We start from the raw sequence: 27,543 nt of genomic DNA, 5'->3' as shown, positions 1-27,543 counted from the left end.
TATACTTGTTCCCTGGTTCAGAAGGAAGATGACAGCAGAGCAGAATGCATTTGCTACAACATCCGCTACAAGAACAATGCAGCCAAACATAAAAGGTTGAGCCAGTTCCTAACTTGATGCAGGACACATTTCTCTTCCAGAAGGTAAAGGATACAACTAGGGTATGGCCAGGGTCCCATTTCCAGCAGAGTGGACTGACAGCAGCCTTCAATAGCCAGGCTTGAATTCAGGCCTTCTGGGGATACAGCAGGTGAGCTTCCCTGGTCTGTCACCATGCTCCCTGGCACCATCCTCCCTGGTCAGGGTATCAGTTCCTTTGACAGACGTTCACTACTGCACACACAACTCTGCCACTTGGAAATTCAGGGCACAACAGGCACTTTCAAAACATGCAGCACACAGTCCCATCCCTCTCCTTCTGTGGCCACCTCCGACTAGAAGGACAAGATAGCTCTCTGTTGCCAGCCTTGGCCATTTTCAAGAAGCCTAGGACAAGCTGCAGAATAGCAGCTAAAGCAAAAGGCCCCAAAGCCTGTTTCTGAGTTCTCTCAACCTTTGCAGATGTGACAACCGGCTTGGCCAGCAAAATAAAAGCAGCAATCAAGATGCCAGCTAGACCAGTAAGAGCCAATTAAATAGAGAACAAGGCTTGAAAGGAGATAATATGCAAGAAGATAGCTAAATTAGATAATCTAAACATACTGTATCATAGCTCCAGCTGAAACATACTGAATAGTAATGATTAAAGAAACAAAATGTTTTAGACATAGTTTTGCTATAAGGGATATATATATTTTTTCAGTTTCTGAAACAAGTTGTAAATCAAAGCAGCCTTTTCAGTAAAAACCATAAACGAAGGTGAAGAGACAACAGGATTGGTGGGAAGCAGCATCCCATGATGCTTCTACTTTCCCAAGGAAACAAATGCCAAGTAACTGGCCCCTTCCAGGGCCACAAGCAATCCGGTTCAGCCCAGTCCCAAAAGTTTCAGTGGAAAAAAAAAAAGTAAATAAAACCAATCAGCAAACGTTTATTAGAAAATTAGAATAAGCCATTTATAAATATAGGATATAGGCTGGCAAGGTTTAGGGTAGAAGATAGGTAACACTTTCCTGGCCAGAAGTATCATCACTGTACCTCAAGAGCTTCCCAATAGGGACAAGCTCATCCCCGCAGTACTGCCACAGAGGCTGGAGCCAGGATACCCATGGCATTCATTGGGGAGTTCAATCAGACTCACTGTGTTGTGTGTTAGACCTCTACTTGAAGTCCTACCTGTTCCCCACAGCTCTGCCTCCCTGGGCTCCCTTTTTTGAGAGGTGATGAGTAGTAGAGCCAGGTCCTGAGATAACTCCCTCCAGCATAGCAGCTTAGGGGGAGCTCCCTCTCTGCCCCTATCAAACCTCACAGTCTGGCCTTTGGGCCTAGTGGGTCCTGACATGCCTGCTGATGGATGAGAGCAGGGCAAATCTCTGCCTGCGCTTGGTAGAGAGGATTGGCCCCTCACCCAAGTCCAGCCACTGACAGAGGCGCTCCCAAACCCTTCCAACACTGCGGCCATGACTACGACTGCTCCTGCATGAGGAGGCGCCAGTGCCGGGTCAGATGCACCTGGCGCTGGAAGCTCTTGCCGCAGTGGGTGCACAGGTACGGCCTCTCCCCAGTGTGGATGCGCCGGTGCTGGGCCAGGTTGTAGGAGAGGGTGAAGCTCTTCCCGCAGTCTGGGCAGCAGTACGGCCTCTCCCCCGTGTGCACGCGCTGGTGCGTGGTGAGGTTGGAGCGGGTCACGAAGGTCTTGCCGCACTCCTCGCAGCGGTGGGGACGCTCCCCAGAGTGGATCTTGCGGTGGGTAGCCAGGTACCCGAGGCTGCTGAAGCTCTTCCCGCACTTGGTGCACAGGTACGGCTTCTCCCCCGTGTGCACGCGCTGGTGCTGGACCAGGTCTCCGCGGCGCACGAAGCTCTTCCCGCACTCCCCGCAGCTGTGCGGCTTCTCCCCCGAGTGGATGTGCCGGTGCTGGGTGAGGTGGCCGGGTTGAGCAAAGCACTTCCCACACTCTCCGCAGCGATGCGGCTTCTCCCCCGAGTGGACGTGCTGGTGCCGGGCCAAGCTGCAGGAGTGGGCGAAGCTCTTCCCACATTCGCCGCACTGGTGAGGCCGCACTCCCGAGTGCACACGCCGGTGGAGGAAAAGGCTGGAAGAGTGTTTGAAGGTCTTCCCGCACTCTCCGCAGCGGTGCGGCCGGTCCCCCGTGTGCACGGTGCGGTGCTTGGCCAGGATGGAGAGGAACACGAAGCTCTTCCCGCAGTCGGGGCAGTGGTGGGGGCGCTCCCTGGAGTGGATCTTGCGGTGGGCAGCCAGTTTGGAGAGGCAGGCGAAGCTCTTTCCGCAGTCGGTGCAGAGGTGCGGCTCCTCCCCGGCACATGCTCCACCAGGCAGGGCCTTCTCTCCTGCTTTTCCTGGCGATGTCCTCAGCTGCTTCGGGTTGGCAGGCCCTTCCTCGGGAGGCTGCTCCTCAGCTCCGCTCAGCGTCCTTGCACCTGCTGGGCAGGGAAGAGACCCCAGAAATAAGTCCTTGTCCCTTTGGTCAAGGACAAATACAGCTTTTGCCCTGTTCTGGGATGCACCTTAGAGCAGGGGAAGAGCCTGGCACTTTTTTCTTAAGCAGAAATAAGAGGTCTAACTCTCAGGTTCCCAAGTGATGGGTGGAAGGGGCAGGCCAGTGTGCCATGCTACTGAAGCTGGTCCCAAGTCAGTCCATACACAGCGTTACTGCACAGTAGGGTGTCTACACGTGCATTACTGTGTAGTAACTAATTGGGCATATATATGATACCTGCTTGATGCAGGTATCAAATTTACTCTCAAGGCAGCATAAGTCACTATATTTACTGTGCAGTATGAGCGTGCACATGTGGACATGCACCTGTATTGCACAGTCATTTCGGTTACTGCTCAGTAAATGCTCGCATATAGATGCGCCCACAGTGTGATAAAGTCCTTGGGACTAACCTTCACATAGACTTTGCTTATCCTATGGCTTGTGACATTCAGGAGACTATATAACTTTCCTGCAGGCAGGCTTCCCCCTCCAGGGCAGAGGTCCCCTGCCAACGTGCCTGGGGTTTAATCTCCGGGGAGGAGGGACAGTAGGAGACTTTGCACATGGAATGGCTTTTGAACATCTCTGAGAAGAGAGAGAGGGCACAGAGGACATTGTCATGGCTCATCTGGGAACTGGTTCTCAAGACCTTGAGTTTTCTCTTGTGTCCTTATCGGAAACCGAGAGCTCCAATTCCCCTTGCTACATGCAGAAGATTCAGTCCAGTGTGAGACCTTGATACCCTGCTTGGGGGAGTGCATAAAGTCTGGTTAGGTTTGCTTACTGCCAATCCAATACCCAGCTGGAACTTGGGTGAACAGAGCCAATAGATGCAAGCTTTTACTGGGTCCTTGAAGGAAAAGGGAAGATGAAGCAATGATGAAACAGAAGGCACTAGAGACAGAAACCTGCAACACCAGTTAAGTAGAAGGATCTTCATATAAAATACAAAAGCATTAAGCACTCCAGGATATAAACAAGGTATAAAATTGACAGGAGCACCATGAAAGGTGGACGGAGATGCAGTGATCTGCGAAGTACTGGAAAGAAGAAAAATCTTTTGTATATTATATCAAGCTATCAGATTGAAAAGATAGATTGTGAACACACTGGTCAATATAATTATTAGGACAAAATACTGATAAATGGGTTTATTCTCAATGAGAATAAATGGGAGTTAGCAGTGATAAACTTTGTAAGTGAAGAGAAGCAATGACAGATGGAGGGCAATCAAATGTTTGTCATGGGAGAGAAAGAACATCCTATCAACAGTGCATAGGAAATGATGAGATAAAAATGTAGCTAGTAGTATCTGGTTTCCATCCTGTGTTGAACTGTCATTATAGGATGACTTGAGAAACTAGAAAAGCGATGGGTTGAAACAGTAGATGCTGATAAGCCTTCCATTAAAGGGCATTAGGACTGAAAAGTCTGTGCTGAAATGTGCAAACACTTAACAAAAAACAACTGAAAAGGTAACAAGACATACAAAGAATGTGCTAAGTAACCACCCTTTGTGAATATGAACAAGGCACTGGGGACAGTATGGACATGCTGGGAGGGCAAAGGGAGATGTCACAATATTGCATGCAATATCACACTATTGATGCTGAATCTGGAAGCACCAGGAGACAGACCAAGCGGAAGACCTGAGTGAAATCATCTGGAAGAAATAAAGGATATACAAATTTTAAAAATTGAGGAACCAGATCAGTGACAAAACCCTGGGAGGGGCATATAAACCACCAGCCAAAAGTTCATGAAGCTAAGACTGTAGAAGACCAGGGAGCAGTGGGAAGGGATATTTTTGAGCTCCCCCGTCTACAGGGAGAAGCAAAAAACAGAACTTTCTTGAGGGAAACAAGGGCTTGGATGTTGCTTCATAATCTGAACGATCCATGAGTGAGGTCTTGCTGGAAAAAACAGCAACAGCCTTACTGGGCTAAATTAACACGAGTGTCTCTTGAAAATCAAGGGAAGTAATTCTTCCGTTCCATTCAATACAGGTGGAGGCTACATCTGTGCCCCTAAAAGGTGGTGGTCTGACCACAACAGAGGTTTCTTCTCAAACCTGGGTAGGGATGTGAAACGTCTTACCCCGGGTGACAGTTCCTCCAGCAAAGGGAGTGGCATGGACACAATTCTGCTGAGAGAACAGGATGTTTGTCTGCTTCAGCCCATGCCAGCGGAGAGCTCAGGGAACTGCACTGGTTCATATATTCTGGGCGTGTCTACAGGTGCACTGATGCCAGCTTAAATTTGCTGCACAGTAAATTACAGTGCAGTAATCAGGAATAGGCTGGTGTCTACATGTGCAGGCATTAAAGCACATTAATGCTGTATGTGGACCGTGCAGTAGCTAATTGGGTGTAAATTTGACACTTGCATGATGCAGCTATCAAATTTATGACCAAGTCAGTGTAAGTAGCCATATTTACTGCATGGTACATGTAGGGCATGCACGTGTAGATACCACCCATACTGTGCAGTAATTTTGGTTACTGAGCAGTAAATGTTCACATGCATCTGCAATGAGGATGCTACCATCATAACTACACCAGCAGAGACTCTAGTGTAGGCACCTTGGGGAAGCTGTTTTCATGGCTATGAATCACAGGGAGGACCCCCTGCCTGGGAAAGGGCACCCCCAGAATTTATCCTTCTCCACCAGACACATGCCTAGGAACTCCAGGGCCTTGCAAGGTGGTGTCAGGAGTCTCCCCTTATTTCCCATGGGGTTCTGGAGTGGGGAGCTCTGAAGGGCCTAGAGTCGAGGAGGGGGACTTACTACCCCAGTACAACACAGGGGAACCTTTCTGCTGGTGTCCCACCTGAGCAGGGGCTGCTGCACACATCCCTGATGTATCTGCCAGTGGAGTGAAAATGAAAGGCTGGGCAAGAAGGGGAAATGTAGATTCCCAGTGGCCTGGGATGAGTGGGGGGAGGTGGGATTCAGTGCAAAAAATCAGACTGGAAACAGGAAAAGAAAGGAACTGATGGTCCATTCACAGAGACGACACTATGAATCCAAATGTTGTGATCCACTTCAACATAGATTACGCATCTCGGGATGTAGGGGCACCCTCCAGGCCAGAACATATCAGTCCTGGGAGTGTCTTGGGTAGATGCTGCTGAAAAGAGACTAGGACCAAGATGTGTTTCACTTCCTGGGGGGTTGTTCCTACATAGGCTTATCCACCAGCAGTCAGGCACGCTGCTCACTCCTAGAAAACTGCCTGTCCATGAGGCTGTCCAGCACTGGCTGGGTTGGAGGAGCCCTGCTGGGATTATGTACAGACACCATCTGTTCTCACCAGAGCTAGCTGCTTTGGGGGCCACCAGACCAGGCTCAGCTGCAGACACCCCTGACCTATGCTCCCTGGGACTGGCTGGGTGTCATAGAGTACCCAGAAGGGCTCTTTCTTGGGACCCTCAGTCTGAAAACATTTATAGGAGCATGCCTTAGAGGCAGCTAAGGCATTGCTTAGAGAAGTGGGAAGCCTTGGCCTTACAGGCCTGGCTTCCATGGCTATTTGTGCATGGTGGTGAGCTCCTTGCCCCATTCCCCACTCCCAGAGCCTCTCCACCAGCTCAATTTGAACACATCTCTCTCCAATAAAGAATCGTCTTGCTGCTCTTCAGGTTTCTCAGCTCTTCTAATTCTTCCTTGCACCCCTGGCTTCTCTTGGACTACTGCCCCAGCTGCACCCCTACACCCAGCAAGAGCCACTGTCTTGTTCACTGGCATGTTCTCCCTTTGTTTTCTGGGCCTCCCCTCAAATTGGCCCTGCTCAGGTCTGTCTTAGAGACCCTCTGCCCTTATCTCTCTGGGGACATCTTCAACATTTTCTGGCTTGCAGGCCCTTCTTCAGGCTTCACTCAGGGCCCCAGCACCTGCTGGGTGTGGGGAAGGGCAAGGGAATCCACAGGCTTGAGAATAGCACGGGGGATAAAGAGAAAACACTGCTCTTCTTAGGTGACGGCATGTGCCTAAACCAGCCCCAGGCCACAGCAAGTGAGAGAGGAGACAGAAGGAAAAGTCAAATCCCACAGCTCTTCTCTTGTCCATGAAGCCAGAGATGAGCCCCAGTGAGTACAACATCATGTTGCAGGTGCACAGCATCGCTCTTGAGGGGAAGAAACGAGGGTGCAAGAAATTCTGAAGTATAGCAATATTGTGCATTAGGTAATGGGATGTTTTATCACCAAGTACACGCACAACCATCTTCCAGAAAACCAAGGTTTAAGCAGAGAGACAGGACTCTATATTATAAGAGAACTGATGTCCTAAGATTAGGAGGGGAGGAAATGAAGGTAGGAGAGACAGGCATTTTGCTAAGATGAGCTAGGTGCCAGCATGGGGCAGCCAGAATCTCTTTCATGAACCCAGTTATATTTGGATCAAGCGCTTGTAACTGTGTGGGCACAGTTATCAAGTAGGGCTGTAACACTGTGATCTAACATAGAGATAGTATTTTAGAGCATTCATTTAAAGTAACGGCCTAACTGCTCTTGGCATTTGGGTTTAATAAAGGCCGTCAGCTGAACTACTGACATTGTCAATCAAATTCCATTGGGGACCCGGTGCAGGGTCAGGCTGCACATTTTAAAGGGAGGGGACAGAGAAAATCCAGGACCAACTGCTCCAGGGCATTAAAATGTTTTCTAGGAGGGTCATCAGAACAGGAAAAGTCAATCTGCTGGAGCCTCATTCCTTAACAAAACACTAGGTGTATCTACATGTGCACATTTAATGCGCATTAGATTATTTGAGGTGCACTAAGGGTGCGAGTTTACCAGTACACACCTTTAATACACCTTAAAATGGTGATTTTAGGCTATTTGAGCTTAAATTTGATACCTGCATAAAGCATCAGCGAACATGTAGATGTGCTAATGCATATTAACGCGGTTGTGTGTCTGTTGACTTGGGACTAATCTTAGTGCACCTTAGTGCATGCATGTGTAGACACACACTTAAATTGCTTTAATGCACATTATGCTAATGTGCATTAAGTTTAGACTTGTGGAAAAGCACGTGTAGACACACCCACTCTGGGGGAGTTTTCTGCAGATCCATAATGCCTCCCGCTGCTGGAAAGGTCAGAACTGCTGCTTCTTACCTGCTCCTGGGGAAGGGTCTTGTCTGGGGAACCAACCCGTGGAGCTTTCATCTGCTGATGAGTCCCAGGTCTCCTCTGTGTTGGAGAAACCTGCAGCAAGAGACAGGCCTGGAGTTAACTGTACATGAATGAGTCAAAAGTGGCTGGGAAAAGCCATGTCCCTGACACCTGCATTGGCCAAAGCTTGGTCACAGAGAACTCACAGCGGGCATGAGAGGGGCAACCGGAACTTGATCATTGATTTTTACTTTGGCAGCGCTATGAGGCCAGGCAAGTCTTTCGGAAAGGAGCTTAGGCAAGCAAAAAGGTGCTTGCTTCTTTCACACCAGAAACGTCCAATGCAAGATCAGGGCCCTGTCAGCCCACAAACTCACAGTGAAAGATGTGAATCTCTCACTCCTGGTGCTCAACAGGCACGGGCACCAAGGTTAGGGCCCCACAGTAGCTCTACCCAAAGCCACTATGGGTACTTTAGGTACATACTGCCCAAAATACAGCTCATTACCTGACTCCTCATGGGGCAGGGGCTCCTCTTTGGGGACAGGAGGCAGCTCATCCTGGGCCCCTGGGTTTTCACCCCATCCTGCCTCCTCCTCGGGCATGTGAGCAGGATTGGGCTGTGGCTCCTCGGGCCAGGAATCAAGAGGTTCCCACAATGCCCCAGTGGGTGCCATCTTGTCCGAGGACACGTCTTCAACCTTTACACACACTGTGACCTGAGAACAAGGCAAGAAAGTTACTGGGGAGCTGGAACTGGGAGAAACGGGTGAATTTGAACATTACCCGGTTTGGAGATGGGAGCAGCAGTAGTGATGCTGGGGGGTAAAATGCTCTCACCTGGAGCTTCTCGTCCTCTGCCTGCCCCAGCTGAAACCCCTCGGCCAGGGCCACCGCCTCGGCACAGGTCTCCACACCAAGTCCCCACTCCCAGCTCGGCATCTCCTGGGGCAGGATGGCCAGGAACTGCTCCAGCACCACCAGCTCCAGGATCTGCTCCTTGCTGTGGCGCTGGGGCTCCAGCCAGCCCCGGCACAGCTCCCGCAGGCGGCTGCAGACCTCCCGCGGCCCTGCGGCCTCTTGGTAGTGGAAGTCGCGGAAGCGCCGGCGCCACATCTCCGGGGTGGGGACCTCGCCTCCCAGGGCCAGCTCCGGCAGCTGCAGGGGCACTGTGTCCATCCCAACCTTGGCAGAAAGATGCTGGGACTGCATCCCTTCCTGCCACTGTCCCTCCCCATGGTGGGCTGGCTCCTCCTGTGGCTCTTGCTTGACCTGTTGCAGCTCCTCCCAGCTCATGGTCTCCTGACCAGTCCCAGCCTCAATGACATGAGGGATGTTCCCTGCCCCTTCAGCTCCTGCCACAGGTTCTGGACCTGCTGAGTCCTGTTCCTCCATCTTCACCGAGGGCTGCACTAGTGCTGGCAACAGGAGGCTCAGGGCCGGTGCTGGACCTAGCTTGGCTGCCATCCTGTGTGCTGGTGAAGGACTCTCCAAAGCTTGGGGCCCGGACTCTCGCTCTCCCACTGCTCTTGCACGGAGTCTGTTGGCAGCAGTGTGTCTCTGGGGCTGTCTGTGGGAAAGCAGAGAATTTGGCTTTTGAAGTGTGATGGAGGAACCAGGATCATGGCCCACCTGCCTCTCACCCATAAAAATGGCTTGCCATTGCCCCTCCCTGTCTTGCAACACGGCACTGGCAGGAGGCTGGATCCCAAAACACAGCTTTGTTGGTCCACACCTAAAGCCATGGGAAGCAGCCCCAGTGAGGGTCCTTGAGCTCTACCATGAAGTCCTTTCCCCCAACACCCTGCCTCAGTTACATGAAGCCCCCTCTCCAACACACACGCAAGTCAGTGCCAGGTCACATGATCAGAGGATAGGAGGAAAGTAGGGCTGGAAGGTACCTAGGCATCTACTCCAGCCTTTTGCTCAAGGTAGTATCTTCCCTGATTAAACCATCCCAGCCAGGTGTACCCTGCTCTTGAAAACTTCCAAGGATGGAGATGCTACCACTTCTCCAAGTAGCCTGTTTCGATGCTTGACCACCCTCAACATCAGAAAGTTCCTCCCAGCTCCAGCCTAAATTTCTCCTGCTGCAGCCTGAAGTCATTGCTCCTAGTCCCAGCCCTTACACTCACCGGGAAAAGCCCATCTCCAGCTTCTCTATAATCACCCTTCTGTTATTTGAAGACTGTTATCAAACCCCACCCAAGGCTTCTCTTCTCCTGGCTAATCACCCTAGTGATTTCAGCCGTTCCTCATAAGTCTCATTTCCCAGGCCCCTGATGATCCCTTGCACTGGCCAGTTTCCAAACTGTCCGTGACCATTTTGAAGTGTGGGGTCCAAAACTGGACCCAATACTCCAGGTGAAGCCTCACCTATGCTGAATTGACTGGGCGAATCACTTCCCCTGATCTACAAGTTAATACAACCCAGGATGCTGTTGGCTTTTTTGCAACAAGACTGCACTGTTGGCTCATCTTATGCTTACGAGACCCCACAACTCCTGGGTCCTTCTCTGCCCAACTGCAACCAAGCCAGTTATTTCCCAGTCTGTATTTGGGCCAGCAGCTATTACTGAATCTCATCTGATTGATTGATGACCATTTATCCAGGCTGTGCAAGTCATTCTGGATCCTAGCCCTGCCCTCCACAGTGTCCACTCCCATCCCCGTGCCTCCAAACAGCAGCCAGTACTCTAGGCTTTGTCTCCTCTCTGCTGCCTACTGCCCTCATCATCTGCCCCTAGTTGTGAAAAAAGAAGTATAAAAGGTATTAAATGCTATAAATGCCTATGAACTGTCTGTGACTAGATTGCAGTCCCCGTTCCCCAAGTGGCCTATGACATCTTTGGTCTTCCTCTTCTTGCCATGCCTGCAGAATCCCCCACTCCCCTTTTTTTTTTTTAATATATTTTGTATTCCAGATCAAGTTAGCCAAATCAGTTCCCAATGATATCAACTGAGGAGAACTCAGTCATTCCAAACACCATCTCAATTGAGCAGGCAGAACTCAGTCATTCCAAACATCATGTATGACGCTTCACACAGCAAGCATCCTCCATCCCAGACCCATCACCCTGGGACTTCAGATACTCCTAAATCCCTTGGCAGGCATCCTACATGCAGACCCAAGCCCAAAGGCCTTGGGGTTCAGATGCCCCCAGATACTACAGGCAAGCATCCTTCGTCATCTGGGACTTCAGATACTCCCTACATTTGAATCCCTTTTTACTGCCTTCTATGGCCCTTGCCAGCTGCATCTCAAATTGTGCCTCAGCCTTCCTCCCTGCCTGTCCTCACGTGACTCTATTTGCCCCTGGTTTCCACTTTCTGTAGGAGTCCTTTTTGAGCTTCGTCTCACTGAAGAGATGGCTGTCACTGGGTAATCCTGAACACCCCCAACTCCTTTTGGCTGTGCTGGGTGGGTCACTACCTCCCTCCTCCCAGGTCCTCTGATCCCAGAAGACGTTCAGTCTGAATCGCCAGGTTTGGCATGTGATTGAAGCCATGTAAGGGCAGTTTCAAGGGGCCTGAGATGCCTAGGCCAGGGCATGCTAATGCTAATGTTGACGAACTCTTTGGGTAGAGGCGATATCTTTTATTAGACCAACTGAACATCTGCAACAAAAAGCTGTTATATGTAAGCTTGCAGACTTGCGCTCATGTTCACACCCAACGCTAATCAGACAAAGAACAGCGGTCACAGACCAGGATTCATTTTCCCAGCTCCCTGCAGAACCAGCCAAGAGATCCTGCTCTCAAAGGAAAGGGAGGGGGAATACATAAATCTGAACCTGAGCTGTACAAAAGGAGAGAGCTGGCAGTCTGGGTCTTGCCTCAAACCCTGAGGACATATTTTGAGAGGCCTGAGACCTCGCCACAAGTAGCAAGTATGTCTGTGTATTCTCTGCTGCTCTGAGTAATGTTGTCTGATGGACAACACCCCAATCAGCTAGTTCAGAGGAACTTGCTTTGGCTTCTCTTGTCCTTATCTGGAGAAAATAAAAGCCCCCAGAGACATCTGGGTGTAACAGTGTCTAGCCCAGGTGGCCTCCTGCTGCCCTTTCCATTGCTGTTGCCTTTAGGGTGGCCATCATAGAGGACATGCCAGTTTTCTGCTACTCTGTCCTCTGTTGATACGAAACCAGATGCCTTTATGTCCTCTAGCTTGGGCAGGGTCTGTCAGCAGCAGGTTCAGGAACTGATGCCATTCCCTTGTGCAATACAGCCCATCATTCAACCAAGCTCCCACTCGGGACACATGGACCCCCATGATCCCCTTACCACCCACACGGACCCCTCCTGACTCTCAGCCCGGCCTGAGGCAGGGCAGATTTCCACCTTACAGACTAAACCAGCCAGAAACGTAGTGTCAGCTGCCCTAAGCTGGAGCTGGCTGCAGCAGAGGACATGCGGGCAGGGGCGGGTGGGATGGAGAGACCGGGTGGATGCAAAAGGGATGCTCTGGCACAAGCTCTTCAGTGGGCTACAGCCGGCTGCAGCAAAGGCCTGAAAGGAGGTGGTGAGCCTGCATAGGGCGGCAGAGGCTGGGACACAAAGGCCGGAGGGAGAGAGGGAAGGGGAGGGAGGCTCTGCCTGACCAGCCAAGAGGCCCTGGAAACAAAGGAGTCAGCAGAGCTAACTGGGGAGGCACAGGAGAAGCATCCCGCGTCCCTGCTGAGACCATGCCCCGACCCCTGCCCCATGCAGCACCCCCACTACCCCAGACCCACACCGCCTTCCACCACCTGCCGCCCCACGGCTTGCTCTGGCCTCAGCCCTGCTGGAACCTACCCCCCATCCCCATCCCCCAAAGCAGGCAGGGACCTCCTGCATCCTACAGGACCAGCCTGAACTCCAGACAACCCCCGCTATGCTTGCAGCAACCCCCGCTCCCTGGCCCAGTGGGTGCCCCTCATTCCCAACCCGCAGCCCCCGCCTGGGCTCCCCAGCTCTGCCAGGGCCCCTCACTCCCGACCTGCAGCCCCTGCACTTGCTCTCTGCAGCCAGGTGCAGCCCTGTCCCGCCTTGGGCTGCTCCTTACCAGCAGCCCTGCTGCCATGGAAGGCGCAGGAAGGTCTTGTGTGCCTCCGCCCCTGCTCCACCACTTCCTCCCAGCATTGCAGAGATTAACTGCCTCGCTGCCACTGTGCTACAGAGCCTGAGCCCTAGCTCCCAGCCCTGCCGCCCCCCATATGGACCAAGCAGCACCCAGGCCTGGCCTGGAGCCCCTGAACCCTCTGCATGGCCGTAGCCACCTCCCCTGCTCCTTACATTTGTTACAAGGGGGATTATGGAGCAAGGGGAGGTAATAGAAGAGGAGAAATTAGTTAGGAGTGTTTTGGATGAGGCTGAAGGTGGTTCATTATTCCCGGTTCCTTACTCCCAGGGCGTGTCTACACCTGCATTTGGGCGCACCTAAATTTAATGCACATTAGCTTAATGTGCATTAAGGTGACTTAGGCTCATGTCTGCATGTGCACGTGCAGACTGACATGAAACTCAAGTTAGTCCCAGGTCAGTCCATACACAGCATTAATGTGCCTTAATGCATGGACATGTGCATTAATGTGCTTTAGCTATTTGCACCCAAATTTGATACCGGCTTTTGCATACCTGTTGGCTACATGGTGCCCACGCCTGCAGGAAAGGAAACAATGTGGATTTTTATCACTGGTGGGGGAATCCAGGAGTGCAACCCATTGCCCCAGTGCTGCACCCTCTAGGCTCACCCACACAGAGGGGCCACATGGTTGTCCAGGCCTACCATCAAATGGTGCAGGGAGTGGGCTGGCTCTTGAAAAAGCCTCCAGGGCTATATCCGCACTGCAGGCCCTGGGCGCAACCCTGGTACAGGCCCTAGGCTTCCAACACCCCATTGGACCCAAAGGGCCCTGCACCCCCATATGCTTCCCAGCCCCATGAGCTGCCCCTGCAGTCCACTGCCAAGTCCTAGAACAGGGGTGGGTAAAATGCGGCCTGCGGGTCACATATGGCCCACCAGGCCATTCTATCCGGCCCGCAGGCCTCTAAAAAATTTGGAAAATTAATATATATCTGCCCTTGGCTGCCTGTCCTGCGGCCCTCGATGGCTTGCCAAAACTCAGTAAGCAGCCCTCCACCTGAAATAATTGCCTGCCCCGTCCTAGAGGTACCCACATGGCTTCCCACCTTCTAGGGCCCCACAGGACCCACACTCACAGCCCCTGCATATCGCCACACACTCCTCCTTGGCTCCACAACCCCAGAGCTCCCCTCTGCACATGGCCCGTCACTCCCTGTTCCCAAAGTCCCCAGCATGGCCCCACAGCAACTGCTTCAGCTGCCCCACAGCCCTCACATGGCTCAACAAGGCACCTTCCCCACAACCCCTTGGTGCGACCTCAGGTCCCTACAGCCCCCCATACTATTGCACAGCCCACATGATGTACAGGCTGCCTCCTGCCATATGCCTGCAGGCTGTTCCACTGCAGGCAGCTGGAGGCACCTCCCTTTGGGGCAGCTCCCGCCACAGGTAAAGCAGGGGTGCCATGGCAGCCAAAGTCTTGCTTCTATAAAATGTTGTTAATATATGCTTAATGCATCTAAATGTTATTGTCTACCAAAACTTTCAGAGGATTCTCAAGTATTAGTTGAGAATGACTAGTTGTAATCCCCCCAATCTTATACTGATAAAATCAATTGAATGTTTAGCAGGCTTCTGTAGGGAGAGGATAAAAGGGCTTACCTTTCATTGACTTGGTGAAGAAGGTCTTGCATTTGAAAGCTTGTCCAAGCTATTTCAGATATGTAATTAGTCAATTAAAATATATCACCCCTCCAAAAATCCACCCCCCCTGCAAAAAAAGAAGCAGAGATTAACTGATGAGAGTGGTTTTCATGTTCCAAATTTTGGACAATATCACATTATCTCCTTGGTAAACCAAGCCATGTACTGGATGTCTGATATAACTGATAACTCTCCTGTATTGGTGGAGATTGAACCGACAAATATTTCTCCTTCCACTATCAACTGGTTTAGGCTCAACCTTTCACTGTTTTTCTAATCCTGACAACTATTGCAACCTAATAAGCTTGCAAAAAAACCTATTGAAGCGTCATCTTTGCTTTATGAATGCATTGTTCCAGGGGGTGGCTTGACTGCACCCTGTAACTAGGGGTTTTTTTCCAAATAAATTATTCTAACCATTTCACTGGACTTCACTTCTGATATTTTAAATTGGAACAACATGGGCATTTTAAAAACCTTTCAGTCTTATAACTCTCTCTGTGGGGCCAGAAGGAAGGGCAGACTCTTGAATATTTGGGCTGTTCCAGCTCCTTGGAAAACCAACCTGAAAGCAAGAGAAAGAGAGGACTCTGGCACTCGCACTCCATTCACCGGCTCATGAGCTCACATCAGTCTCTGGCCCCTTCTACACATTACATATATTTTGCATTTGACGGCCAAATCATGCAATACTTTTAGACTGCCCACACATGCAAAGTACTGGTAAGACTAGCCATGAGTGCAAAGTAATGGTTACACAAGTGGCTGATGAATTGCTCCATAATTTAGCTTGGCTGCAGGTCCCAAGTAATGATCGCGACATAATGACCCATGCTTTTGGGCGGGGGGTTGCTGGGGTGGGATGGGCTTCACCTCTCTCCTAAAGGCAAGCGTGTCTTCTCTTCCAGGTTGGCTGATCCATACGGCGAGCTTTAAACTAGCATTGTCAGGGGAGAGGGCCACAGGAAGACGAGGAGACACCACCCGAGCAAGACAGATGACAAATGCTGGAGCCCCACAGGAAGTATATGCTCAGGATGCCAGGTGAATTTGTGGGAGGGAAAGGAGGGTTGGGATGCAGCCAGCTCTGGGATGGGACAGATGGGAAGTGGCTGCACACAGCACTACAGCAGTGGGCAGTCATCATGACTTACTGATGAGGGACCCCACAGATGTGCCAGTCCTTGTGCCAGACTCTGACCTGCCAGGGTAACCACCCTGCTTGGGTGTCCTCTGATTACACAGCTGGACATTGGAGGATGGGGACTAGCTGATGGACCAGAGAACCCAGGTACCCAGCCCCCTCCCACCCACAACTCCCCTCCCCCCTCCCAGAGAAGCCAGCTGTCCCCAACTCACCCTGCTCCAACCCACCAGAGCTCGCTGATGATTCCTTACAGCTTCATTGCATCCCTTACCCTAGAGTGAAGATGCAGCCAGCTCTGGGGTGAGCAACAAGAAGAATGCTGCATATAGTCTAACAGGCAGCGTTTGCTTGGCGCTGAACTGCAGCCAGCTCTGCAGTGAAAGGCAGGGTCATGGCTGCATATAACATCTTATGGGCAATGGGTTCCTGGTGCCTTGATGCAACCAGTTCTGGGGAGAAGCATGGGGCAAGACTGCATATGATACCAGTGGCGATGGATAAGGGGTGCATGGGGGTCCCCGTGCACCACCTAAGAGTGCTGCTGCATCCCCTCACAGGCTGCACGCCCCACTTAGGCGAAGGGGGGCAGGAGAAAGCACCGGTGCACCCCCTGAGAGCACCGGCTGGGGAATGGGAGCTCCGGATGAAGCACCATGTGGCCATTATATCAATGCTGCTTCATTCCCCTTTCATAACCACGCAAAGGTATTTTGTTTTGCTGTCTTCTTGGAAGTGCTTTTGATGTGCAAGGCAACTCTACCACCTCTTTTTCCAACTCCATCCTTCGGAAACAAAGTGTTAACTCTCAGTCATCACGTCTACACAAGACACATACTGCGTATTAACCTAATAACACTGTGCAGCAGCATGTCACAGCTCAAACCGTGCTAATAGCCTACTGTGTAGTGTTATTAGGCTAATGTGCAGTAAGCATCACTAAATAACTGTGCCGGCAGTACCGAGCAGGAACTCTAGGTACTGTGCATTTAGTTAGTACTTTATTAAGTGCATACTAAACTAAATGCACAGGATCTAAGGAATCAGAACTCGTGGTAGAGGCGATAACTTTTATTAGACCAAACAGATTTCTGCAAAATAAATTCTTTAATTGCAAGATTTTGGGCACAAGTATCTAAAGCGCATTAATGAATGTGCCCAGTGCTGACATTTCAGCCACAAGAGCTGTCCCACCAGGTCTTTGTGATACCAGTAAGATCATAGTTATTTTCACAGGCTGCAGCTTCCAGCTCATCTTGTTTATTCCGCCTGGTTTTCACATCCACTTATATTCTGTTCGACCCAGGGGAGGAAGGGGCAAACTTGAATCTGGGGCTATCTTGGCATGCAACAAGCAAAGCAGTGAACAGCAAGGCTGATGGTGGTGGGCAGGAGTAGTTTGAGACAAAGTGATGAAGAAGAGGGGATAGTTGGGGATGATCCTACTTTGAGCAGGGGGTTGGACTAGATCATAAAATCACAGGCAATGAGGGTGGGAAGGGACCTCAGGAGGTTACATCTAGTCCAACCCCCGTGCTCAAAGCAGGACTAGCCCCAACTAGATCATCCCAGCCAGGGCTTTGTCTAGTCAGGTCTTAAAAACCTCCAAGGATGGAGACCTCAGTTGAATGATGACCTCCTGAGGTCCCTTCCAATCCTTATTTTCTATAAAACTATGATTAATCGATATTCTCCTTGTCCTGTATCAAATGTCTTGTCCAAACTGGTCCAGACCCAGTAGCCCTGCTCTGTTGATAAGGCAATCAAGGAAGGTACAAAAGAGAGCACAACAGTACTGTCCTAATGCCAGAGACAAGAATAGCAAGGGTTCACCTTGCTGTGCATACGTGTGGTAGCCTGGGACTGGGATCCAAAGCAGGATATCTGAGTTCAGGCTTTTATCTTCTCTGCACCTTGGCTCCATTAATTAACCCTGTAGCTGTGGTCTTCTCCGTCCAAGCTACAGCCACCACTGGGGAAAAACCCCTTATTGAACAAGAGGAGGAACAGGGGGCATTAAAGTCCAGGTGTGGGACTCCCCTCTCCATTGCAAAAGGAGGATGGAAGAAGCTGTCCCCTGGCAAGTGTGAGGGTCTTGTCTTGGTGGGTCCGCTGGTGCTTCGTCAGGCCGGCACTCTGACGGAAACGCTTCCCGCACTCCCCGCAGCCGTACGGCTTCTCTCCTGTGTGCACGCGCAGGTGCTTGGTAAGCGTCGAGTTGTGGGTGAAACTCCTCCCACACTGGCTGCAGGAAAACCGTTTCTCCCCCGTGTGCACCAGGAGATGCCTTGTGAGCGTGGAGCTCTTGGTAAAGCTCCTCCCGCACTGGCTGCAGGAGAAGGGCTTCTCCCCCGTGTGCACGCGCAGGTGGCCCATGAGTGTCGAGTTGTCGCTGAAGCTCTTCCCACACTGGGGGCAGGAGAACGGCTTCTCCCCCGTGTGCACGCGCACGTGTTTTGTCAGCGCGGAATTCTTGGTGAAGCTCTTTCCACATTGGGGGCAGGAGAATGGCTTCTCCCCTGTGTGCACGCGCGTGTGCACCTGGAGATGATACCGCCTGGTGAAGCTCTTGCTGCATTCGTTGCAGCGGTACGGCTTGTCCCCCACGTGCATGCGCTGGTGGATTTGGAGGTCACTCGGGGAGATGCAGCTCTGCCTGCACTCGGGGAAGAGACAGGAGCTCTGTCCTGGCTCTTTTCTCTGGTGCCAGATGAGATGGCCTTTTTCTTGGAAGCTGCTCCAGCTCTCGGCACAGGGGTAGGCCTTCCCCCTTCCCAGGGTTCCCCTGTGAGTTCCAAGTTCCTGGAGGTCCCCAAAGCTTTTGCCACACTCTCCACATATATAGGACTCGTGCCCACTCTGAACCCTGCCCTCGGGGCTATTCAGGTCTCTCAGCCCTTCAAATCCTTCTATGCACACAGGGCTCCTTTGGGTCTCTGCTGTTCTCTGTCCCTGTTGGGTGGGGAGCTGGTTTCTAGCTGGAAACAGCTTCAGGTTGGCAGGAGACTGATGCTCAGCTCTGCTCAGTGTCCCAGGATCTGCTGGGTGGAAAAGGGAGCCCAGAAATTAGTCCCTGTTCTACTGGCAGAGGGAAGCCATTGCCATTTCCCTGTCCTGGGTTGTTCCCAAGTGTATGGCTGGATCCTAGTAACTCTATGAGAATGAGGAGTCCAGTTACCACTGGACTCTGGGCCTCAAGTAGGATAGTTTTTAATGCGTGTGCCTGCAAGGTGGAGCAGGAAGCAGGAATCCTGGCGGAGATGCCGAGCTGCTTATACCTGGCCAAGCATGAAAGCTTGTGAATGATGCCTACAACTGGCAGACCATCCCTACAGAATGAGGTAGTAAGTGCTGCCTTAATGCTCCTGAAAGTTGTGGAGCAGAGCTTGAATTTAACCTAAGCAATAGGACCCGAATCAGCGGGCAGCAGAGCTCCTGCCTGCTCCAGCCAACACTTCTGCAGATGTCAGACCATGGTTGCAAACACAGCCCACTCAACCCAGGCCGCCACCTGCCCAGCTAAGCACAGCAGCTGGGTGCAGATGGCCAGTAACCTCCATCTGGGCCTAGCCACCTGCCCACTCCATGCCACCGGAGCAGCTGGCCAGAGTCAACAGGCCTTTCCCCGCTTCCAGTGTAAACCCCTGACTTGGAAGAGGAAGTATCTGGGCAACCCTGGCTCGTGTCCCTGGATTGATGCCTCTGCTGCCTGACTCAGCTCATCCCCAGACCCCACAATCTGCCTGATCTTTCAGCTTCCTAACCTGGCCTCCTCTTCAACCCGACACCCAGCCAGACCTCTTAACTACTCGACACCAGGCTCAGGTGTCAGGGGCCCGCTCTGCCTTCTGACTCTGCTCCCGGATCAGCCCTCCAGTTCTCTGAATTGGCCCTTTGGATTAATCTCCTGGCTTCTGGCATCAGGCCTTCCCAACATTTGGACTGGGTACCCTCCTCCTGACCCCAGCTGCTGCCCCCCAGGACTTGAGTTTCTCCCAGACCTGGCTGCCTACACCCTGGCATTACTGCCAGCTAGGATAGCTGCCTTGTAGCATTTCCAACCAGATGGCATTGTGGAGGTGAAGCCACCTTGCACTGGAGGATCAGCTTTTACACCATTGAGTGAAGATGGAAATTGAAGCCCACAGGTACCTGGGTTGTGCATACAACTGAAACAATTGGCCCAAGCATTGCGTGACTCCCTTTCTTCTGCATGAGAGCCCCATTGCAAGGGGTCTGGGGCTCAGTCTTCAGACAGAAAGGACAGGGGAGCCATTGCTGAAGGGGTGAAGGGGGTTTTCATATCCCAAGAGCCTTAATTAGGGGAAGAAGGGAACAGTTGCCCGTCCCCACATCACAGCTGGTGCAAAGTGGGACACACAGCTGCCTGAACAACACATACCAGGCTGAGCCATTTGAGGTCAAGACCTTGTGAAAGAAGGTCAGGACTGATTTCAGGTTTCCAGCTCTCTCTGTCCCGGTGGGTACTGAGCAGCATTGAGTTTGTGAGGGGGCAGGGGAGCGTCAAGTCTCACCTGGGGACAGGCCCTCAGACCGTGAGGTTTCTCCAGGGTCCTCATCTTCACAGACCCAGAGCTCCACCTCCCCTCGCTGGATGCGGCAGATTAAGTCTGGGGTGGCACCCTGATATCCTGTTGGGGGAAGTGAGGAAAGGGTGATGTTTGGTGACTCTCCAGCCAGTACCTGCGTGGGATTTGGGGAGCCGACCCAATAGACTCAAACAGGCTAATAGGAACTCAAGGGTGAACGTAAGGGGGACATTTGAGGTCCAAAAGATGGCACTGCCTTCAGTAGATGATGGCTTCTATCACCCAGCTCGGTGAAAAAATGGTCACATGAAATAAGGCAGGAATCATTCCGGAGTCTACACGGGATACACAGGTTTCAGTAGCACCGCAGAACGTGTGTGGACATGCAGTGATCTGCGATGTGCTAATGAAAAAGAAAGAGGAAGCTTTTCTATACGTTCAAGATGCCGAACGGAAAAGAGAGAGATCAAAAATGCTCCTGAATGGACATCATTTATCCTAGCGCATAATTCCACGCAGACAAGTGGAAATGGGTTTATTCTCATTGACGGTTCACAGGGTTGAGTCCTGGAAGTCAAGAGTCAACGACAAGTTGGCAACGAGGAAAACCTGTATGAGGGAGAAAAATGACTTAACCAGTAGTTGAAAATGAAGAAAAATGTCACTACAGCCAGACTCAAGAGGAGCACACAGGAGTGATCATGAGTTTGGTGTTAGGAAAGCAGTGTGAAAGAAATCCTCAGACACTTTTAAAGAAGAATAAGCCTCTGTACTTGTTTTTTGTAGATCTAGAAAAAAACGTTTAAGCAGGGTCATGACACCAGTCAGAACAAGCATGGGAAATAAAGATCCTTTGGAAGTGACTATTGGGTTTCACTAAGGGCTCTGCCCTGAGTGGCCTTCTTTTTATGAGTTGGCAGGCACTGGAGAAGAACATACATGGCCAACGCTGGGGGTTTCGTGATGTCCGCAGGCGACTTCCTGACATGCAGAGAGCTTTTAGGAGGACCAGAAATCTTTAAAGAATGGCTGTCTGAGCTTGATCGTGGGTCCCAAATAAATACAGCAAAGCCAGAATCTGGGAAGATGGAGATTTGAGAGAGGAATATGGGTAGAAACTTGCAATGATGCTTTGTTAGAAGTCCCTTGGTTGCATTACAGGCATGCATGTCCCCACAGCAGTGGTTTTCAGTCAGGGTCTTAGCACCCTTAGGTGCATATGGATAAGTCACAAGCAATCTTTCAGTGGGAATTTATGGTGTTAACAATGCTCTGACCTGCTGTGATCTTTTTGGGTTCTTTGCAACAGAAGAAAAGCTTTCTGCTGGCGGATGGTTTCCCCACCGAAAAGTGCAGGGCGTAAGAATGGTAATGTATTGGGTCAAACTAGAGATCTTTCTTGCCCAGGCTCCTGTGCCACATCCTGGCACAGAGTGGATGCTGAAAGGGAGACTGAAATAGGATGACCAGGGTTTTCTTCCAGTTGCATTTGAGGTCCGGGAAGTTTAGGTTCAGAGGCTGTACCCTTCACTCTCTTACTCAAGAGCTACAGATACCCTTGTCTTCAAGATGTTGTCCACTCCCTTGTTGAATCTGGCTAAACTGTCTGTGTCCGCAACACCTTGCAGCAATAAGCTCCACCTTTAAACACTTGCTGCACGGAAAATAAAATAACATCAAATAAAACTAACAGAAAGAAGTTCTACACTTGCTACCTATTAGTTTTATTGTATGATTGCCCCTTGCTTTCAGAGTTTTTGCCAGCAGGAGAATTGCTGTAATATTTTTCAGTAGTCAAAAAGCAGGTGCTAACTAAGAGATAGCATTGTCGAAGGTGTGCTTTGCATTTAAAAATGTTGAGACGCACGACACGAGAGAATGAGCGGAGGAAATGGAAAAGCTTGGTCTTGCAGCAGGTGTGGCAGCACCTCCATTCACTTCAGCTGGTTGATAGTCAAAGGAGGAGAAAGCACTGAAATGCTGAAGCTGGAATAGTTCAATGTTTGGACAGGACACAATAGGCAACAGAATGAGGAAGTCAGACTCATTCTCCAAATAAGAGCCGCTGGTGAATTTGTACGCACGACAAATTAGACACGATATGAACATGATGGGAAGGCAACGGGAGATCATTTTGCAAAGACGTATCTGAATATAGAAGCACCATATTAGGAGCTGGAAAAATGGGCCTGGCCAAGCAAAGGCAGCTGGATCCGGTAAAGGAAATGTCCATGTGAAATAGGAAAAGCCTGAGCGCTGACATAGCAGTTGGGAGGAATTAGATTTAAACAACCAGCTAAAAGTTGATGAGGGTGAAACTCTGAGGAAAAAAAGGAGAAGGCAGCAACACATTTGAGCTCAAACCATGCCAGGGAGAAGCAAGAACCAGAGCTTTACCCAGGAAAACGAGGGCTTGGTAATTCCTCAGCATCTGGTCCCGGTACAGCCCCTTGTCTCCATCGTCCAGCAGCTCCCACTCCTCCTGCGTGAAGTACACAGCCACGTCCTCGAAGGCCTCCCGGAGCTGCAGTCACAAGGATAACACCGTCAGGCTCTACTGCTCCTGCCCCCACAGCCCTGACCCATGCTCAGTCCTACAGAGATGGGCACCCTTCCCCATGCCAGGTTGGGATGCAACATTTCCCACTGCGCAGCTGACATGCAAGGGGGACACAGCTCTGCTCTGCAGGCAGAGGCGCTCATGGGTGGGTTTTAGCCCATGGGGCAGCTACCCTCTTTCATGGCATAGGCTGCTTCACCAGCAGAGACTCTGTCATGCAGGGCATTCAGAGTCTCCCCTGGAAAAGCTTTTCTCGTGGCCATGACTCACAGGGGCACCCCCCTGCCTGGAGGGGGGACCCCAGGAATTGATCCTGCTCCACCAGTTTCCCTAGGAAACTCCAGGGCCTTGTATGCTGCTGTCGGAAATCTGCCTCTCCTTCCCATGTGGCTTCTGGAGTGGGGAGCTCAGCAGGGCCTAGAGCAGCAGTTCCCAAACCGTGGCCCATGATCCCAAATGGGGTTGCAACATCAGCGGATGGGGCCATGGGAGGCTCTGGGTTGGGAGTGAGGGGTCACGCTGAGAAAATAGAGCCATAAATGGGGTCATGATGAGGACAAGTTTGGGAAGCACTGAAAGCTGGAATGGCCTGTCCCCGTGCAACACAGGATACCTCTCTGTTGAATTTCTACCTCCCTGCTGTGCCTGGCAGGAGAGTGGAAATGAACAGCAGGTGCAGGAATAGGGGTAACGAAAGGGGACGGTGGATTCTCAAAGTTCTGGGAGGGTCAGGCTGGATTCAGTGCAAAACCAGCTTGGAAACTGGAGGAACTCCATTCTCAGAGATTGCAATATTAGTTACTGGACTCGTAAAGTGGCTGGATTCCTTGGGCACAAGTCGCACCTGTGGGCATGGAGGGGGATCCTCTAGATAGCTCCAGCGCTGGCGACACATTGCGTCTCTCCCATCAGACACTGGTGCAAGGGGACTGGGATTCACGTCACCTTCTAGTGGACGCTGCCAAGACCAGCGTGCCCTCCAGCAGTCAAGCAGGTGCTCGCTCCTGGCAAACTGCCTGCCCATGAGCCTGCTCTGGCACTGGCTGGGCTGGAGGGACCCTTCTGGGATCAGCTACAGGGACTCTCTGTGCTTCCCAGCCCTAGATGCACCAGAGGGAACTTGCTGGGCTCAGCTGCAGCGACCACCAACCCGTGCCCTAAGGCAGCTCCCCTGACTCTGACCAGCCACCCTAGGAGCAAGCTCCTGCTATGCCAGGGCTTCATGCCTGGCTCAGTGGGGATGCAGCTTCAGTCACCAACGCATCTTCGAGTCTCTCCACTCCCCCAGGTCTTCCCCAAACTCCTGTCTCCACTCGGCTGCACTCACATCTCCAGTTGCAGCTAGTGCCTGGCTCACCTCCATGCTCTCCCTCTGTTTTGGAGGCCTGCCCTGTCTCTTCTGCAGCTGGCCAGGCTCAGGTGTCAGGGATCCCCTCTCCCCCAGTCTCCCTGGGGACACTATCGGCAGCTCCAGGTTTGCAGGCCCTTCCTCATGACATTGCTCCTCCACCTTGCTTAGGGTTGCTGCACCTGTTGGGTGGGGAAGGAAACCCACTGTTACTCCCACACTGGCAAGTACCTTCTCCCAGTGCGTGGAAGAAGAGTAAGAAGGATGAGTCCAAGTCCCACAGCTTTTGCTAATAGCCCTCCCCAGCCAAAAAGTTGGAGGCAAGTTTCAGGGACTCAGAGTGGTGATCAGAGCACCATGTCAGAGCCGGCAGGGGTACCGCTGGCTGGGGGACCCCCGTCTGGATTTTCAGGGGATGGGGACCTCAGCACCTGGGGGAAGCTCTGGGTCCATTGGGGCTAGTGCCAGTGCTGGAAAGGGGGTTCCCCGGTCTGGAAGAGCTGTCAGGGTGAAACCGAGCTGCTGGAGCATTGATTCCCATTGCAACCTACAGGCAGAAGAATATTTTCCACACCTGGATGGTAACTGCCCTTACTGGGAAGGGAAGAATAGCCACTGCTTACCTGCTGCTGGGGAAGAGTCCTGTCTGAGGCACGAGCCTGAGGAGCTTTTGCCTGCCGATGAGTCCCAAGTGCTTTCCAGGGAAGGGTTATCTGTGGTGGGACAGATGCCGCTTGTTAACTGGATATAAACCAGCCAAAAGTCACTGGGGAAACCCATCTTCTCGGCATCTGCCCCAACCCATTCTTGGGCACAGGGGGCTACAGGGCTTGAGGGAGGAGTGACTGGACCAGGGGCAGGTGCAGGGGGGTGCAGTGTAGTTGCACCCCATCTCTGAGCCCTGCTCCACCCAAATTTCCAAAGCAACTGCCTGGCAGTGGCAGCAGCATTTCTACTCAGGCAGCGAGGGAGTCACTTCACTTTTATGGCTTGCTATCATCCACCAGACTCATCCTAAGCCCTTCATTGCACAGGTCTTCATGACCCTGCCTCCCTTTTAAAGGTCTTAGCATTCAGCTCATCCAGCGAGCCTTTCTTCTGCAGCTCCCCCATGAGTGGTCCTGCTCACGTAGCTCCTATTTCACAGCCTTGGATCCTCCACTTGTGCTCGGACCGATGCTGCATTGGGGTCATGATGGCATTGCCCCCTCCCGTGACTCTTCTCTTGGTGGCAATACAAAGGCAAACAAGATACAGGGTTTTTCTGCTAGATGCAGCAGACATGTGATAAAAATGGCCAGGTTCCCTCATCCTGCCTGCTGCCCGCTAGTAGAGGGCACAGCTGTGGTTATACAGATTTGGGCCCTGTCCCATAGGCAGAGACAGAGATTCAGCCTGAGTGCTGGACAGCCACTCGAGCACCAAGACTGAGGCCCCTGCCACATCACCTGATTCCCACTGAGTTGGGGGCTTATCTTTTGGGACACAAGGCCCTGGAGTTTCACCGCATCCTGGCTTCTCCAGGGGCACGTGCTCAGGAGGCGGCTGTGACTCTTCTGGCCGGGAGCCGAGAGGTTCCCACAGTGCCCTGGCAGGTGCCATCTTGTCTGAGGCCACGTCCTCGACCTTCACACTCACTGTGACCTGGGGACAAGACAAGCAAGTCCCTTGGGAGCCAGGAACTGGGAGAATGGGGGTGGGATGGAGGCTCCCCCAAACACAAGGAGATGCAGCCATCCCTTCAAACATGTGGAGATGGGGAGGCAGCATCGGTGAGCAGGGTGAAAAGCTCTCACCTGGAGGGTCTCGTCCTCCGCTGACCCCAGTTGAAACCTCTCAGCCATGGTCACAGCCTCCACACCGTGTCCCCACGCCCAGCTCTGCATCTCCCGGGGCAGGACAGCCAGGAACTGCTCCAGCACCACCAGCTCCAGCATCTGCTCCTTGCTGCGGCGCTGGGGCTCCAGCCAGCCCCGGCACAGCTCCCGCAGGTGGCTGCAGACCTCCCGCGGCCCCGCGGCCTCCTGGTAGCGGAAGCCGCGGAAGCGCCGGCGCCACGTCTCCGGGGTGGGGAGCTCGTCACCCAGCCGCAGCTCTGCGTCCATCGGGGCTGGTGCCAGTGCTGGAAAGGGGGCTCCTAGATCTGGAGCTGGCATTAGCTCAGCAGTCATTTCCTTTGCCAGGGGAGGCCTAGCCCCAGCTCCTGCTACCCTGCTCTCACCTGGGAGGCTGTCAGCAGCACCTGGTCAGTGGGAAAGGAGGCAACGCAAATGTTAGCAGGCAACTGGGGAGCCAGGGCCACAACCCATGGGCCAGCCCTGCTGCAGGAAGCTGTCCTTGCATTGGTCCTGCCAGCCCCACAACTCTCCAGAAGACCCCTCGCACCCTCCCCCAGCTCCGTGGGCAGCCTCCAGCCACGTCCTCGCAGGAACCCGTGTCCTGGCACATGGGAGGATGCCCTCCCTGCAGCTCCCAACCCAGCCTTGGCACCTGTTCTGCTGGGGCCCCTCACTCCCCTTCCGCAGCCCCCACCACAGCCAGTGCCCCTTATTCCCAACCCGCAGCCCCCTGTCCCCCCAGCCCTGCTGGCGCCCCTCATACAGCCGACCTGCAGCTTCTGCCCCCAGACCAGCGGTGCCCCTCTCTCCCAACCCGCAGCCCCCCGTCCCCCCAGCCCTGGCAGTGCCTCTCCCTCCCGACCTGCAGCCCCTGCCCCCAGGCCAGCGGTGCCTCTCACTCCTGACCCGCGTACCCACCCTGCAGGAGCCATGGCCAGTCTCTGGGCTGCATCTCACTGAGCCCAGGCCGCAGCTGGGAGTGCAGGACCTGGCCCGCCCCAGCTGCAGCATCACATCCTGCTCCGCCCCAAGCCTGGCAGGGCAGGGCAGGGGGCACAGAGACAGGGCTGGTGCGGGGTTCCCTTGGCCCGGAGCCTCCTCTGCAGTGCCTGGGGCTTGCTCTGGCTGCAGTCCCGCAGCAGCTTTGCTTCCAGGGAGGGAGCGGGCATCGCAGTGGGCAGTGGGTCAGGAGTGAGGGGCACCAGCAGGGCTGGGGATGGTGGTGCCCAGGGGGTCTGTGTGCCCTGGGCGCCAGGAGGTGCAGCCATGTGGCTGTGGAGCCTGGGCTACGGGCAGGGAATTGCGGGAGGGGCTGTGGGGTGTGGAAGTTGTGTCCAGTGTTGCCAACTCTCATGATTTTTGGTGTTCTTCTTGAAGTCTGTGTTTTGGGAATGTGAAAAACTTAGCTCTTTCATACATAGATAGATGAGCCGAATTTCCTGCTAGGACAAACGAACAATACAGAGACAAAGTGAGCCACCTCCAAGGCCCCTGGAGAGCAAGGGGCTGTAGCAGGGCCTGATGGCAGCCCCCTGGTCCCCGAGAACTTCTCCTCCCACACACAGGCAGTTTTGAGCTTTCTAGACAAGAGTTAGTCCCAAGTCAGTCCACA

At 52.6% G+C, this 27,543-nt stretch overlaps 1 protein-coding gene across 1 annotated transcript; it reads right to left on the bottom strand.

The window, feature by feature from the left end:
- Window positions 1–1,014: 1,014 nt before the first annotated feature.
- Window positions 1,015–26,917, bottom strand: LOC149861891 (uncharacterized). Its single transcript, XM_090053840.1, has 13 exons — window positions 26,850–26,917; window positions 25,890–26,335; window positions 25,542–25,737; window positions 24,717–24,806; window positions 24,103–24,275; window positions 22,583–22,709; window positions 20,171–20,287; window positions 17,672–18,673; window positions 17,432–17,435; window positions 8,563–9,292; window positions 8,231–8,441; window positions 7,726–7,815; window positions 1,015–2,543 (listed from the first exon to the last, which is right to left on the bottom strand). The coding sequence occupies exons 1-13, from the start codon at window positions 26,881–26,883 to the stop codon at window positions 1,564–1,566; spliced, it is 4,200 nt and encodes a 1,399-aa protein (XP_089909966.1). The 5' UTR covers window positions 26,884–26,917; the 3' UTR covers window positions 1,015–1,563.
- Between the last annotated feature and the right edge of the window lie 626 nt (window positions 26,918–27,543).

Source organism: Crocodylus siamensis, chromosome 6, assembly GCF_052110815.1.
Source record: "Crocodylus siamensis isolate JL-2025a chromosome 6, ASM5211081v1, whole genome shotgun sequence".
NCBI classification, from domain to species: domain Eukaryota; kingdom Metazoa; phylum Chordata; order Crocodylia; family Crocodylidae; genus Crocodylus; species Crocodylus siamensis.
Note: the sequence above shows the minus strand (reverse complement) of the source record. Positions and strands in the feature narration are given on the sequence as shown.

What these genes read in the sequence shown, in the direction of transcription:
- LOC149861891 (XM_090053840.1), bottom strand. Translation starts at nt 26,883, where the DNA reads ATGCAGCCCAGAGACTGGCCATGGCTCCTGCAGG. An exon ending in CCCAACTCAGTGGGAATCAG is followed by an intron (nt 24,807 to 25,541) that starts GTGATGTGGCAG and finishes GTCCCACCACAG; the next exon opens with ATAACCCTTCCCTGGAAAGC. An exon ending in AGACCCTTCCCCAGGAGCAG is followed by an intron (nt 2,544 to 7,725) that starts GTAAGAAGCAGC and finishes TTCCCTGCCCAG; the next exon opens with CAGGTGCAAGGACGCTGAGC.